The sequence below is a fragment of the Hesperophylax consimilis genome, chromosome 12 (assembly GCF_061612785.1).
Source record: "Hesperophylax consimilis isolate HC1 chromosome 12, BYU_Hcon_1.0, whole genome shotgun sequence".
Taxonomy (NCBI): domain Eukaryota; kingdom Metazoa; phylum Arthropoda; class Insecta; order Trichoptera; family Limnephilidae; genus Hesperophylax; species Hesperophylax consimilis.
Window position 1 is genome coordinate 28,076,143 of NC_142847.1, and position 16,537 is coordinate 28,092,679.

At 36.6% G+C, this 16,537-nt stretch overlaps 1 protein-coding gene across 5 annotated transcripts in view; it reads right to left on the bottom strand.

Annotated features, from left to right (window-relative positions):
- Positions 1–1,851: 1,851 nt before the first annotated feature.
- The window catches only part of lqf (epsin homolog lqf), a 35,671-nt gene continuing 20,985 nt past the window's right edge, over positions 1,852–16,537 (bottom strand). For 3 of the 5 annotated variants that reach the window (XM_089638299.1, XM_089638297.1, XM_089638298.1), the window contains 8 exons: positions 15,276–15,567; positions 13,985–14,157; positions 13,330–13,562; positions 12,275–12,431; positions 9,114–9,296; positions 7,148–7,186; positions 3,696–4,112; positions 1,852–1,988 (listed from right to left, as the gene is read on the bottom strand). In XM_089638299.1, the coding sequence (XP_089494425.1) occupies positions 1,866–1,988; positions 3,696–4,112; positions 7,148–7,186; positions 9,114–9,296; positions 12,275–12,431; positions 13,330–13,562; positions 13,985–14,157; positions 15,276–15,567 (1,617 nt within the window). In that variant the 3' untranslated portion in view covers positions 1,852–1,865. The remainder of the gene's footprint in view (positions 1,989–3,695; positions 4,113–7,147; positions 7,187–9,113; positions 9,297–12,274; positions 12,432–13,329; positions 13,563–13,984; positions 14,158–15,275; positions 15,568–16,537) is intronic. The other 2 variants (XM_089638300.1, XM_089638301.1) reach the window with 2 other exon arrangements.

Genomic DNA, 16,537 nt, shown 5'->3' on the forward strand with positions numbered 1-16,537 from the left:
TTGTATGTTTTAAACTGGACAAAATGTACAAACTGAAATACAACGAGCTAATTGTTTATGGCATTTTGTCAAGCTTAAAACAGTTGTACAGGTTGCAATTTAATTTATCAAATTCACTACTAGTTGAGTAATATTGTTGTCGATGTGAACATTAAAATACAGGCGGCCCCCGAAATACAAAAGTCCCATGAAATTGATCAAAAAAATATACATTTATTAAATTTCCCATCATTACGAAAAGAACTGCAAAAACTTCGAAAATAAGGCAGCAGGGATAAAGTTTTTGTGAAAAATGCAGGAACTACGTTTGTCTTTATTAGAAAACTGTGCTTTCTAACAATTTTTATCTCTACACGCAGTTGATAACCCGTGGAAAATAAACATTCATAAGTTTATTTCCGCCTATACTATGTATTATTTAAAAAAAAAAGTGTAAACAAATATAAATTTCCCATTATTATGAGAAACAAGATTAAATGAAATTTTTAATATGTAAATACACAATCATAAGACATTCTATAAATGCATATCGTTAGAATGTCTTTCTGGCATTAGGAAGTACACATAAGATATAACATTCAATTAATAATTTAAAAAAACCCATCTAATTGCCCCTTTGGTTAAATGTACGCAGTAATATTTTTCAAATGTTCACATTTCATTTGAAAGTCAACAAAAATTTACAAAATTGATTCTCTCTGCATAGATTAATTGACTTTCAACTTTATAATTCATTCGCTTCACGAATCGCTCCCCGGGTTGAACCGACCTAGGTATTACCCGTACATCAAATACATTCCTGGTAATATATATGTACAAGCAAAATGCACTGGCTGTTATGTTGTATAAAACATAAGTTATTGAACTTTCAAATCCACACACGTGACACCAATACTTTCAACAATTATCAAAGCAAACAAATATGTACAATTGATTTGCTCCAATTTATCGCTAATACGAAAACATTTCAAAAGCCAGTATAAATATTGCAGATTACAAATCAAACCACTGATTGATTTAAGTGTTTCGATCTTCACTCGCTGTCGTGAAAATAGGACTGACCGCAGCCCGACTGCTCGGTCGCCTAACTAAAACCAGCCTACCTGTGTCATTCAATCATGAGGAGGAAAGTCCATATTAAAACAAAAATTCAATGGATACTTTTCTCACCGTGACAAGGAGTGAAACTAACACAAGCACCTTTCTAATCTTTTTTTTATGATCAAAACTGTATCTAACAAATAAAATTCTCGTCACCTCAATTAATTATTATTAAAATAAATCAACCATTACGGAAGATTGGTTCCAAATGATCTACCAGTTGTCTGTACCTACACTCCATATAAACATAAAGTTTTCAGCAAAGCATAATGTATTTGGGCTTCACATTACGGAAATCCAATGAGCACTATAATATTGAAAAGATATAGCACAAAGATATTCAATAAAACTTTAAACAAATACAATGTTGCTCTAATACACTTATTAAAATCCTTTACACATATTTCTAATTTTGGAACGGTCAATTGTGGTAGAACTCCATTACAACAATTTATGATTAAAAAAACTTTATTCCACTTATTAACTTTACTAAGGGCATCTTCAGACCGGTACATTTCTAACTACTTATAAAGTTTTTTTTTAATCATAATGTTGTACAATTCTGTTATTTTAGAAAAGTTTCAAGTTACAATAATTGTGCCATATTCAATTCAATCAATAGTTTATGGGATAAAAAAAAAAGTATTCTAGATACGTAATAAAATATCATAAAATCTAAAGAAGTAGAATCATAGTATTGTGTCCCCCAGTGTTGTAAAGTTCAGGGGGGCTCCCTCTGGTCCAGTGTTTGCAGTTGCGGGAGGTTATGACAAGAAGGGGTTGGGGGTGGTGGAGTGGGAGTGGGGGACGGGAGCCCAAGGGTCCTGCGGGGCGGGGGCCATGGCAAAGGGGGGCTGCTGCTTTATCTCGTTCATCGTGAGGCGGGGCTGAAGAAAAACAAACAAAAAATATTATAAGTAAACATGACACAATTAAGATGACTAAAGGTTTAAAAAATCGTAAATAAATTTACTTGAAAAATTATAAATCAAAATAATCAATTAATGATCCTAACGTAACATTAACTAATAAAGTAAGGAAAATTGTTTATTCCCCACTTCTCTGTATGTTCACAAGACCTAAACAATATAAAAAATAAATAAACTAATAACAGTCACGTCATTATTAAACAATTAGAAAACATTACAATTTAATGTGGTGAAAACAGATTTCAAAGTACCCCTCATAATAGAGAATCTATTTTCACAATTACTTTCTCAGTAAATCGGTTTAATCGGTAATAAATTTTAGACTTTATAAAAATTGTAATGAGGGGGGGGGGGGTAAATAGAATCATACAAATAAGTTTCAAGTCTCAAATGTGGCCTAACCACAGTTTAAAAATCGCCTTGAATGCCAAAACAGCTGTCACAATAAAAATAAATAATTGCAGAACTTAAAATAACAACATAATTAAATTTGATTTATATGTCATTTAAAAAATAATTTGATTTACATATATGTCATTTAAAAAACACAAAAACAATTAATATCTCGTATATTATATTTGTATATCTGTTATTCTGACTCTTGAGATGATTCTATTCATTGACCGGTCGGTGGCCGAGTTGACATCGCGCTTGGGTCCCACTCAGGCGTAGTGTGTTCAATTCCTCGGCTGGCTAAGTCCTCCATCACAACACAAGCAACATTTTCAGCTAACTGTGGTGGTAGTAGGAGATTTTCAAATATTGTCAGGTTATTCGTAACCCGGGAATGTTTGTCTTCCTTTTTAAAAAAAAAAAAAAAAATTATATATCTTGTATTTTATTTGTGTATCTGTTATTCTGACTCTTGAGATGATTCTATTCAAGCATTTATATCTCGTGTATTATATTTGTGTATCTGTTATTCTGACTCTTGACTGATTCTATTCAAGCACTTATATCTCGTGTATTATATTTTTTGTATCTGTTATTCTGACTCTTGACTATTTAAGCATTTTATTAACTTGGACATGCAGTGTCTTACAATAATAAAATAACTTTTTTTAATCTTTATAAAATGAAGGATGAAAAAAAATTATAGGCCAAGTAGAGAACTTATTTCGATGACAAATTATTCAGTAGCTGAAGACTTTTGTTCATGCTAGAGAACTAACGATTGGAAGAAACCTAATAATTATTTATATTGTTGTAGCCGAAAACAACAATTTGTTTAAAGGTTCTAGAATCTAGACGATCTAGTGCGACACTCAAAACAATAAAAAAATATTTATTAAAATAATTTAAAAAGTTTGAAAAATTCATCAATTACATCAATTAGATAATAAATAGAAGTGCACACTAAAAAATATTATAGGTTTGTAAGTGCTCATCTCTAAGTTACCAAAAAAATTTAACCCCTAGAAGATGGCTAATATTTTGTAAATATCTCAAAGCTAAATATAATATTGAAAATTATATTTCAAATAATCGATGGGCATCTACAATGTCAACGTTTTACTTAGGAATTTTCATGGACAATATTGAAATGCCTTCATAACTTCTAAAACCTAGCTCTGTACACTGCAAATTGCAGTGCACTTGAAGGTAGTCATGATTTTACTAAACTGCTATTGTAGTTGGTCGTATCCTAAGGGTTAAAGAACCAACCTGTGTCTGCGCTTGGAACAGATTCTGTCTAGGCGGCGGCACTTCCGAAGAGAATGGGTTCGCCATGTTCATGTGAGAATTGTTCAGCGTCCCGGCCGCGCTGGCCCCAAACAGCGTGGGCTCGTTCACACTACCGCCGTTCATGGGCTTGATCAGGTTGTCCAGGTTGACCAGGGCTGAGTTCTCCCCCAGGAAGCTCTGCGGGGTCTTCTTGGCCGTCAGGGTGGGGTTGGCATTAGGGGCCAGCATGTCCCCCAGGATGGACAGGTCGAAGGGGTCGGGGGACATGGCGCCCCCGTTGGAATGGTGGTTGTTGTTGTTGCTGCTGGAACCATTTTGCTGGCGCGTCCGGTTGGTGATCAGGTCAAACTCTAGGTCGGACGAGGGGCTGGAGAGCATCTGCAGTGGGGATGTTGCCTGGAATAAATGCCATTATTAATGTTTTATTTGATATGGAAGACCAACAGACAATAGCTGCCTTAAAACGAAAACTATTTCCGAAGAGTAATTTCATGCGAGAAAGATTGTTTAAAGTTGTATAATTACAGTACACACGCTTTCATGACATGTTCCTGCGATGTTTACAATGCACTCCTGATCACACAGAAAAGAGTGTGTGTGTGTGTATGTGTGTACGTGTGTAAATGCAGCCTATAAATACTGATCATACAAAAGAACACTTTGAAGCTCTTGCCATATTGCAAGCACCAGTAAAAGACAATTGAAAATCATTCTTATTTTAAGGTTCACATTTGAACCTTTTGCACTCTTTAAAGATTTTCTTTTACCCTTTACCTAATTCTAAATTAATTAAGGATTTATATGATAAAATAGCAATTTAAAGGAGACTTATTTGTACATACATTATTATAATAAATGTATTTTAAATTAAGCTAAATATTTTAAGTTCAGCTAAACGACACAAGTTCAAGAAGACAGGCTAAAAAGAAACAAGCATCTGAATATGTTAAGGAAATAAAAGTATACATTTTTAAAGTCAGAACCACAAAGTTACCAAACTGCAAAACTCAAATGCAGGTAGTTTTGACAGATTATTATTATTAGTCCAAAATTGCTTCTGAAAAGCCAAATTTTTATTATTGCTGCTATAAAAAAAAACTAAAATCAACAAAGTAAAAGGATGCTAACATACGAGGGTAGGCTGAAAAGTAATGCACACATGCTTGTAGAGTGCGAACAAAATGACCTTCAAAAGCGCGCTAGGTGGCATGTGGAAGTAACATTCCCCCTCAATACGCATGCGCAGGTTTGAGGTTTTTTCATTCAGTGTATTTCGTGAAGCAGAAGTATGGAGACGTGTTCTAGTGGGTTCCATGATATTTCATCAAAACGAAAATTCAACACACTTTTAAAAAGTGATATACGAGTCATTAAAAGTGATGAAACAAACACTAGGTTTTATAGTTACCTATGTAACCTATTTAAAGTAGTTTTTGTTTCATCAATTTTCATGATTTTATATCACTTTTTGTAGGTGTGTTGAATTATCATTTTGATGACATACCTGGTCAGCGTCCTAGTGCTATGTCAACGCAAGTTAAACAGCGTGCTATTTTCGAATTTCTAACTGCTGAAAAAGGGACTCCTACTGAGATTCATCACCGTTTAAAGGCTGTTTATGGTGATGATGCTGTTGATAGGTCTACTGAAAATTGATGGGTAAGAAAATGTCGTGGTTGCAAGCCTAGAAAAGCCATAATTGTCGATGAAACAAGAAAAGAGAAAGCGCTGAATATTGACATCCATCTTCTCCTGAGACGAAAAAGTTTTGAGATGTTCACTGAGTTTATGTGACCGATTGGCGATTGGAACGAGGGGCAGCGGTAAATTGTTCTCGGTACATACAGACTCTACAACACCTCAGACGTCGAGTTTGTCGTGTTAGAGGCAGCCTGACGCTAATAAACTTGCAATATGATGACGCTCGTTCACACACCTCACGTGCAACTAAAGAGGCTCTGCGAAACCCGAAGTAAGAACCGATTCCGCACCCTCCTTATTCCCCCGATCATGCGCCTTGCGATTTTTATTTTTTTCCTCTATTCAAGAGAGACCTCAAGGGTAATCATTACGCCTCGGACGACGAGGTGAAGGCAGCTGTCAAGTCCTGGATTCGAGAAAAGTCACATGAGTTTATCAATGACGGAATGAAAAAACTTGTTACACTTTAGGAAAAATGTGTTTGTCTTAACAGTGACCATGTTGAAAAATAAATACATATATGATTTTGAAACTTAAGAATTGTAATCTAATATACTTTTTGTCCGATCATGCTATTTTTTTTTGTTTGCGCTCTACAAGCAAGTGTGCATTACTTTTCAGCCTGCCCTTGTATTCTGTTAAAAAAAACTTTAATAGCTGCATTCATCAATCGTAACTGTGCTAATGCTAATTAAAAAAAAAAATTGTTGGAGGATCAAACAATTCCATTTCACCAACATTTTCAATTAAGGCCCTTCTTTCACAGGGATTTAGAAGTATGATTCTTGGCGAAGACAGCCATGCATCAGCAACAAGGTTAGTTCATACAAACGTTGCCGTTAGTTTTGTAGGCGACGGCAATCTCCCACGACCAACCGGATGAGGTTGTTCCCACTCACATCGTCAAGACTTTAAACATATTGTCTCTTGTGTCCGACATTTTTAACAATGCTTTAAATCAATGCTACGAACAAAACCGTCAACAAATATAAATAAGACACAAAAATTACGGCAACTGTTTAGTTAACTGTTTAACTGGTTATTAAAGAATTCTAGTTTAGACGTTTCGAGAATCCAACGATTGGTGGTGACGCTGGTCTCATTATTTTAATAGCGACGTGTGCGAACAAAATTTAGACGTGGGTGCACGACATGAGTTTCGGTTACTTATATCCCTCTGAAAGAAGGGCCTGAGCATACCAAAAAGTACCTAACAGACCACAAAAATGCAATATTATTTATGCAATTAACCTAAATTGAATAGAAATTATACATTATTGTAGGTACCTACCTACATCTTTCATTTCACTTACCAGAATGTATAAATAGATATTCTTTTCGAGATATATAGTTTTAGTAAACAAAGTTACGATTTTAAAATTATCCAGTGAAGCAGTAGCGATGGAATTGTTTACATATTTGAATCAAATTTTAACTTAGCAATCACTCAGTTTGTTTGGAATAAGGGTCCGTGAATGTATTTAAGATAATAGTGAAAAGTAATCAGATAGTTCAGACTGTATAAAAATAATATTATATACAAAAGCATACAAAACATAAAACAAATAGGACAAAATATAGAACAAAATATGTTAATAATGTTGAAAGCAACAAAATCCACATGAAACCAAAACCAATGAGGTGTTTCCCATAATAAATTATTGTAGGTGAATTAGTCTATGGTGGATGAGATGGTGATGTATTTGTTTGTTAGTAAATCCATATCTCACCATCGGAGGGTAGTAATCTAGTAAATCCAAGTCTGAAGCCTGTGGGGGCGGGGAAACATTAAATACATATAAAATAAAGGTCAAAAACAATGAAAGGAAAATTTTTAGAAAAGATTAATACAGTAGAACCCCGATAATTAGAAAAAACGCGTAATTCGGAATTTTCGCCGAAAAAATATCAGCAGAAAATTTTTTTCATACAAAATAATTTTTAATTCGAAGTTCGTAATTTGAAATTTTTGTTTTTGTCCGCGCACGTAAATTTGTTCATGTAATTCGAAAAAATTCGTTTTTTGCAAAAATAAAACATATAATTTCGTAAATCTGAATCAAAAAGACAGCCGTGGTGGTAAAACGCTGAAAAATGTGCTTTTACGTGGTTATACATCGTACTAATTAGTATTATTATTTTGTAAATCTGAATAAATTTACACTAGAATGTCGTATTTTTTCGAATTTATCGAGAATATCCAAGTTTGAAGGGCCGAGAATAAGGTCAGCCGCCACAGAAATCGGCAGCAAAATTTCGATTGCGTGTAAATAAATCGTATTTTTACGAATTTATTTCAAATATCCGAATTTAAAGAGCCGGCCGCGATTTAAATCGGCTGCAAAATTTAGATTTACGCGTAAATACATTGTATTTTTACTAATTTACTTCGAATATATGAGTTTAAAAGGCCGAGTGCGATAAAAATCGGCTGTGAAATCTCGATTTACACGGAAATATATCATATTTTTACGAATTTACGTTGAATATCTGAATTTAAAGGGCCGGCTGCAAAAATGTGTGGTATTTTTAAGAATTTACTTTGATTAACTAAACTTGAAGGGCCGACCGCAGCGGTAATCTGCGAAAATTCGATTTACACGAGAATAATTCGTATTATACGAATTTACACCAAAGGTACTATCCGAATTTGAAGGGTCTGCCGAGGAACTCGATTTTCGGCATTTTTTTTTTCACAAAATTCGAATTACGTGGGAATTTGTTAATTCGAAATTAGATTTTTGATGTCCCGTGGATTTCGAATTAACGGGGTTCTACTGTTCTACCAAAAAAAAGATTGCACTAATATTATTATAGAGATATGAAATGACCGCAGTTATATTTTGAACGGTTTTTTTCCTGTAATAACTTCTTGATTTACGCTAGAATTAATTTCATACCAAAAATATATTTTTTCTATAAGTTTCAAGAACTAGTCATTTTTATTTTTTGGAATAACTTAGTGAGTAAAACCTCAAATTTTAGTATTTAATTATTGAAGACTAGTCATTTGTAGGCACAAGTATATTCTTCAAGATTCAAAATTAAAACAAACAGTCTAATGTTGGAAAGAAATAAATTATTATTAACAAACCCAAAAAATACTTATTTTTAAGGTTAAAATTAACTAGAAAACCATAAACATCTTCCGTCTTGCTAATTAGATTCTTACACGCCCGTTCAAAGTTGGTATGGTAAAGCTGGCCTCTGATAATACCAAGGAATTCTTATTTCAAAAGTTGAAAAATAATTTTAACTGCAACATTATTTTATTTCCAGTATTCAACTAACAATCCCGTGGAAATATTATGTTTTGTGTTGAAACCATAGATACCTTATTTACAACATCTGTACAACGATAGCATGGAATTCTTATTTCAAATTATTGGCAACAATCATAGAAACCTTAGATACCTTATTTCCAACATTCAAAAAACCAAACCATTAAATATAAAATTCTTATTTCAAATGTTGAAAAAGAATCAATGAACCAATACATATCTTATTAATAACATCTAAGCAATGACACCACGGATATCTTACTTCCAACATCCACGCAATGGTACCATTTATATCTTATTTCCAATATCCAGGCAACGGTACCAATGATATCTTATTTCCAACATCCAAGCAATGGTACCGTGGATTTCTTATTTCCAATATTAAATCAGCATAGCCACAGATTTGTCCAATCACCTGTGTGGGGGCCCAGGGGTCCTTGATGGCCGAGTTCTGCGGAGGGGGGAGCTGGCTGCTGGGGGGCGCCCAGGGGTCAGGCGGGGGCTGGGGCAGCGGTGGGTTGTGGGGCTGTGAGGGGCCGTGGAGCCCCACGGTCAGAGGCGACACGGGGCTACTGCTCCAGGGATCGGACGACATTTGCTGGAATGGACACCACAGACAATACGCACATGAACACTGCGAAACTTGGCTTTAGTTGCTGCATTTACACTTTGGTTAGGTTCATTTTAATTCATGACATTATACCACTATGTAACATCTACGCATATTTTAGATCCACTGCTGAATGAAAGCTTCTCTATATGTATATTATTTTCAATTAGTTTGAGCCTAACTCTATCAACACATTTTTCCCCCGGAGATTTGGAATATACTATTATTGTTGTTTATATGGAGACGGTCTGCATAGCAGACATAGAAGAATTCTCAAGTTTAAACTGATTTCTTGACAGATTGCCCAGTTCCTTATATAAAATTCACCTGGGTTGTCATTGAATTATTTGGTGATGTATAAACATTCGAAAGAAGACCGTCATTGAAAAGCAGTCAAAAGGAATTTGGGACCCAATGAGAATGCTTCTTGTAAACTGAGACAAATCAAAATAAACACATACCACCAAAATCTTAGCAAAATTAGCATAGGCATTTTGGGAGGCGGATATGGGTACCGCTGCCCCGGGAACCATTTATTGGATGACCAACACCCCTGCCATAGGTCACCCCAGGTGGTCCACTACATTTGGTGACTTAGCAGGGGTGCCCGGGTTTATGGAGTGAGGTTTGTCTAGGTCTTGGCGGCGGATGCGTTTGCCCACCTGCTGCGTGGCGGATTGGATCGAGAGAGACTGGATGAGGGAGACCTTTTGACCTCTTCAGCCAGACTCACTCAACCCATCGTCTTGCACCGCAGTGGGAGGGAGCGCCCTTAAGGTGATTTTTCACAAAAACGGCGCTCTACAAATTATCCAATTATTATGATGGATTCATTGGACACATTGACCACCAGATTCCTTCCCACCCCTCATATTTTTTTCCTTCGTAGATCTTCCTCACCCTCCTTTCCTTAAAAAACTCTCCACATACTATCCCCAAAGATGACAAAGGCTCTGAGGGAAATTAGTTTCCTCAGGCCCCCTGGATGGATCTAACGTAAAAAAAAAACACAAATAATGAAGTCATATTTTTTCAAGTGGTAAGATTGTCAATACGAGTTTATTGCGTAATAAATCAAATTGTTGAATCTTTAATGTGTATGTTGCAATTTCTAAAACAAAGTTTCACCGAATAAGCTCCCTTAGTGCAGAAACACCACATGAAATGTTTGTGCTTCAATCACCAATAATAAATAACTCTTTACAATATTTATAACAAACCATATAATAAACATAACATTTAAATGTATAATATAAAGTACTCTTAACTAAACCTCTTCATAATGCAAAAATAAATAATTAATTGCAAACAAATCCATAAAGCTTACCATTGGATCGTAATAAACTTCATATCCAAGATCCAACGACTGATTGCAAGATTAAAAGAAATAGCAAAAATATATTAAAATAATGAAAACATGCAAATAAAAATAAATAAACATTATAAATTATCCCCTAAAAGCTGTACAAATTATTAATACATAGATGCATACCATTTTAATACATAGTAAGTTTTAAAAAGGCATAGACAATATAATTTTCAGATTTCAAGAATTTTACTATTTTTGTTGTGTGTGAATATCATACAAATGTCCCATTACTCTTGGTAACATGAAAACTCCAATTGAGGAATATCGGGAGAAGGGAGGAAAAGAGGTAGGTAGAGGAAAAGAGTTACGATTCAACTATAAATGGTGATCTCACATCAGAGCAAGGAGTATGAACTGGTCTGCCATTGAGTTCATTTTAGTTAGTTCACTCTTACCGTATTTCATACGAGGATTAAATAATGCATAGATTAATTTCATGAGTAAATAAATACAAAATACATAATTTAGATACAATAAAAATAATGTTAATCAGACAATAAAACAGCAATCACAATGAAAGAACATGAAAAATTCACAAGAAAAAACATCCCCAACATAACAATGAGTACGGAACAATACAAGGTTTTATTTGTTTGCTTTGATATTCATCAACTAAGAACATAATCCACTATGTACCACTGTGTTAGTTGGTTGTAGTGATGACATGTTGTGTTGGTTAATTATTTTAATATAATATAATAAATGATTCCATAGTAAATTGAGGACTTGAGGCAAATATTCAGTAGCGAGCAGTCAAATATTGACTTACGAGCACTTAGGTAACAAGTAAATAGCAAGTATTCAAACAAAGAGTAGTGAGCACTCAAACAAAGAGTTGTGAGCACTCAAACAAAGGGCAGCGAGCACTCAAACAAAGAGTAGTGAGCACTCAAACAAAGAGTTGTGAGCACTCAAACAAAGGGCAGCGAGCACTCAAACAAAGAGTAGTGAGCACTCAAACAAAGAGTTGTGAGCACTCAAACAAAGGGTAGTGAGCACTCAAACAAAGCGTTATGAGCCCTCAAACAAAGAGTTTTTAGCACTCAAACAAAGAGTTGTGAGCACTCAAACAAAGGGTACTGAGCACTTAAACAAAGAGTTGTGAGCACTCAAATAAAGAGTTATGAGCACTCAAACAAAGAGTTGTGAGCATTCAAACAAAGGGTAGTGAGCACTCAAACAAAGAGTTGGGAGCACTTAGTCATGAGTTGTGAGCATTTTAATAAAGAGTTGGGGGAAATTAATCATAAGTTGTGATCACTTAAATATTGTGTTGCGAGAACTTAAACATCAAATGTGGGGATTCAAACATTGAGTTGCGAGCAATCAATCACTGAATGTTTTTAATCACTTCTTAGCTCATGCAGACCAAAGCTCTAGTTCCATGCTCCATGCTCCATGGAGACCGTTTAAGAGTTTTTGCTGCTTCAACACAAAGTACATATTCCTACTTTATGGGTTCGATTCTGCTGTCAAAAAGTCCTCTCAAATCTCAATCAATATTTTAATACATATTTGCAAATAAGACAAAGCATCTTTATCTCAAACTTCTCTGCGGCATCATTAAATTCAAAATCATAAATATAGGTCCACCAACCTGAGGTCTCTGCGGTGGGGTGGGAGGAGCACCCCAGGGGTCGACCAGCGCGGGGCTGTTGGACACAGGGTTGCCCACATTCATGTCCAGCAGGTCCAGCAGGTGGCTCTGCTGCGGGGTGTCATTGCGGGGTCTGACGCTGGTCTCGGGGGCCCCTCTGGAAGAAAACAATATGCATATTTTAATATCATGAAGAGAATCACGAAGTTCATAGTTTTCTAGATGTTTTTTGTTTCAACCTATTAATCTAATCATTGAGATAAATGTTGGGGTCTGAAGCACATGAGAGAGACCATCAGAGAATATCTCTTAGACTGAGACTAAGTGAAAGACCATCACGCAAAACAATGAAATAAAATTTTTAACACACAGCAGGCCTTGAGATTGCCTTTGGTGATATTATGTGGAGTAGTATCGGATAGGACACAATTTAAGAATGAGTTTGTACGAGGTGCACAAATATTGAAATGAGGTGTCCCACCTCAAATGAGGTGAGGTGTCCTACCTCAAATGCGGTGAGGTGTGAAGTGTGAAAGAGCCAAAAGGAGAATATGTATTTTCATACCCAGGGAGTGGGGGGTGGCATAAAATGTTGTATACATGAAATCTAGTGCTAATACACAAACACCTCACCACCACAAAATATTAGTATTAATGCAAAACCTTTGTTAGTAATACAAAGAAATAGAGTTGGGACAAATACATTTTGTGAGGTGGCAGAACATTTAACATTTTTAGTGCGTCTTGTATGATGTACACAACATCAGTGTAGTCTTTTTAAAATTAAAATAAGCAGTGAACCGAGTTTTTAAGAGGACATGAGCAAATCTTGAAATGAGCTGAATCCTGAAGAGACCTGAAGCTTGAAATGACCTGGTGCTGAAGTGGGATGCTGAGGTTATTCAGCCAGTCGATGGCATCGGGAGTCACTCGGTTCAGCACAAACATTCCAGAGGAAACTGACAGAAGGGGGACATTCATCTGCGTTCTATGATATTACGTATATACATATGCAATGCGTGTACGCATCCTTTTCACCATAAATGTATACATACTTGAAGTCCTGCTCGCTCTGACTGAGTGCCAGCTGCAGGCGCACGTTGTCGGAGCGCCGGCGCCGCTCGTCACGCTCCGCTTCCTCGCGGCTTACAGCCAGCGCCAGCTGCAGCTGCAGCTCTTCCTCACCGGCGGTCTGCGGCCGCGCCGTCTCCAGCGAAGCAGCGCTGGCCGTGGCGCCAGACCACGCTGCGCCCTCACTGCCGTGGCTGCTGCCTCCCCCTCCGCCCATCTGCCAATGAAAAATGATTGTCACGTCAGATTGGTGTATGGCTCAAATAATTATGTTCATAAATCCATTGGACTATTTGCTCAATGCCAATTTAAGAGCTATTTACTTTGGGTGTCAAAAGATCTTTTTTTTTCTTCCATTAACCCCACACAGGAGGCCCTGGGGAAAATAATTTCCCTCAGGGTTTATGTCATCTTTGAGGATGCTGTGTGGAGGGTCCTTTAAACAAAAAAGGAAGGAGAGGAAGTTGTGGGAAGGAAAAAGGTACGAGAGGTGGGTAGGAATCTAGGGGTTGGTATGTCCAAGAGTGACGGACATATGAATCCATCCCTTGTTGCGATGCAAGATGATGGGATGAGAGAGACCAGCTGAAGAGGTCAAAGGGTCTCTGGCTTGTAATTTAATTAAGGCATTGGTAATACCGTAGAGAAGGGCGGGCTGGAGGGCATGTCGAGCGCCCCATCGCTGCCGATGGCGCTGGCAGACTGCGCAAACCTCTCCTTGGCCTTGAGGGCGCGCGCTCTCTCGTTCTTCAGCCGCTCGTCATCCTTCAGCAGGTTCACCAGCTGCTTGGCCTTCTCCCGCACATTCAGACCTGCAATTGATGGTGATAGGCGTTTCATTAAAGTCTAAAAATGTTTGCAGAAGTAATAAATTAATTAAATTAAATTTTATTTTCCCAATCAACTAGCATTATTGAAACCCTATTTCTACCAATTCTTCTTATTGTCTTTCCTAGCAGAGGTTGGAAGCCATCATTACATTTTAGGTACGTTAACCTTTCTTTATCTGTGGTGTGTATTTACTACACATTGCTTCTAATAACTTTAATAACTCTATAAATATAATAAATTCTGGGTTCACATTTTAGGTATTCCTCCGTTATACATTTCTGCATTAAAAAATAATATTTTACATAGTTTTCAAATTCAATTAAAAATCAGAGATTTTTGTTAAAAATCGGGAACAAATACACCAATACAATCAACTGTGTGATACTAATACGCGAAGAGTGTGCGAGGAAATGACACGCTATTGATGTCCCGCTTTAATTCGCTATGCGGGAACATGAGACATCCACACGTCTGCAGTTGTATTTTGATTTAGACCATCGATACCTACGACCGCACACCTGTGTTTGTGCCAGCCGCCAGCCGCTAGCCAGTCAGCCGCGAACCGTCGTTAGATATGGACCTCTCGCACATTTCTTTAGCATTTGCCGCTGGTATTTTCATGTTTTCAGCAATTAAATTACAATTATTATCACTTTTGATATAAAATATAATAAACATAATCGATTAGCTATGAATATTCATATTTCTCCGATATTAAATCGCTTATTTTGAGATGTGTATTGACTACACAGCACGGGAAAGCGTGGATTTTTTTAGCACAGTAAGTGAAAGATTAACCCCTCAGGCATCTGGCATATTTTGTCAGAAATTCTTCCGCATTGCAATAAAATCCAAATAAATTGAATATTTCTAAATGTACCCAAATAAATGGAATATTTCTAAATGTATCCAAATAAATGGAATATTTCTAAAAGTATCCAAATAAATGGAATACATATTTCTAAAAGTATCGGAAAACTAAAAACTGTTTTTGAAAGGTGATGAAATACGCCTTATAATTTTATTATCAGAAATAAACATAATTTTTGATATACAGTCGAATAACGAATTTGGTTATAACGAGCACTAGGGGTAATACCTTGATCCTTTCCGTCCTCCAAATACTGAAAGTCCTTGAGAGTGTGTATGGCAAAGATGTTCTCCTTGCACTGTAACGCCACCTTCTCGGTGCCCGTTTTGATGAGATACTCCATTAGCACGAGCGCCTTGTAGACGTGGCGCCAGTTCTTGCCGTGGTCGTTGAGCCGCTTCCAGATCATGTGCATGATCTCCGTGAAAGCCATCACGTTGTAGGTCAGGTCGGCGATCTCCGTCATCAGCGTGCTGGACGGGCCCCATGGGTCGTTGGATGTCGCCTCGCGCACTTTTATCTGAAATCAATCAATAGCAAAATTACACAAAAATCCACCATTACACAAGGAATTCTCCTTCCTTGATTGGTGGATTAGATGTTTATATATTTAAGTACAAAAACCCAAATTTGTAGGGAATCAAACTCTAGACAAGTGGCCACAAGTAAAAACATTTATCACTATGCCACGGCGGTCATTGATGATTGGAAAACCTCTATCTCATTACCTACAAATAATGTTAAAATCATTCCTCTCCCAATAAATCGTTACAACTTTTTCTACTAACTTGTCATCTGACCAAATTTAAGAAATTATTTTTACTAGCAAGTTTTATGTGAAACATTGATAAAATATGCAAGCACACCCTGAATAACGAAAACAGCAACTCAAATTAACAATTTAGGTAATTTTACCAAAAAGTTTTTAAGCTAAAAGGTTTAAGTGAAAGGGTCATGCTTCTAATTACATCTCAGGTAGCATTTACCTGATAAAAAATATATTATATGTATCAATGTTACCTATATCGGACGTGTACGTGCATTATGTACCTAGCTATATGATTGACACATTTCTGAAAACAATTTGTAAACAATAAATAAATGGCCGGTAGGTGGTGGGTACAAAGAGAGACCAAGGCATGTCCGTACGTTACAACGGTAAGGGAGATCCGACCAATGAGAAGCCATAAACGGGCCGCCGAACCTTGGCCGACCTTTTTTTTTATGTAGCGTGGTAGAGCCACAATTTTAACAAAAAGGAGCTTCTTTTAATTTCAAATCCTCTTCTTCCACTGGGTCTCCCGCGCCTTGGACGTATCTTACCACCAGCTGCCTGCCGCAGCCCTTTTCCACTGAGTTCTGAGAATTTTATTGGCAAACCTATCTGACCGACTGAAGTGACTCGCAGGCAGGAACCACGAGGATTGCAACGACCCTAACTAAACATATTTAACCGCCTTTTTAAAGGCGAGCTTTCATATTTTTGCGTT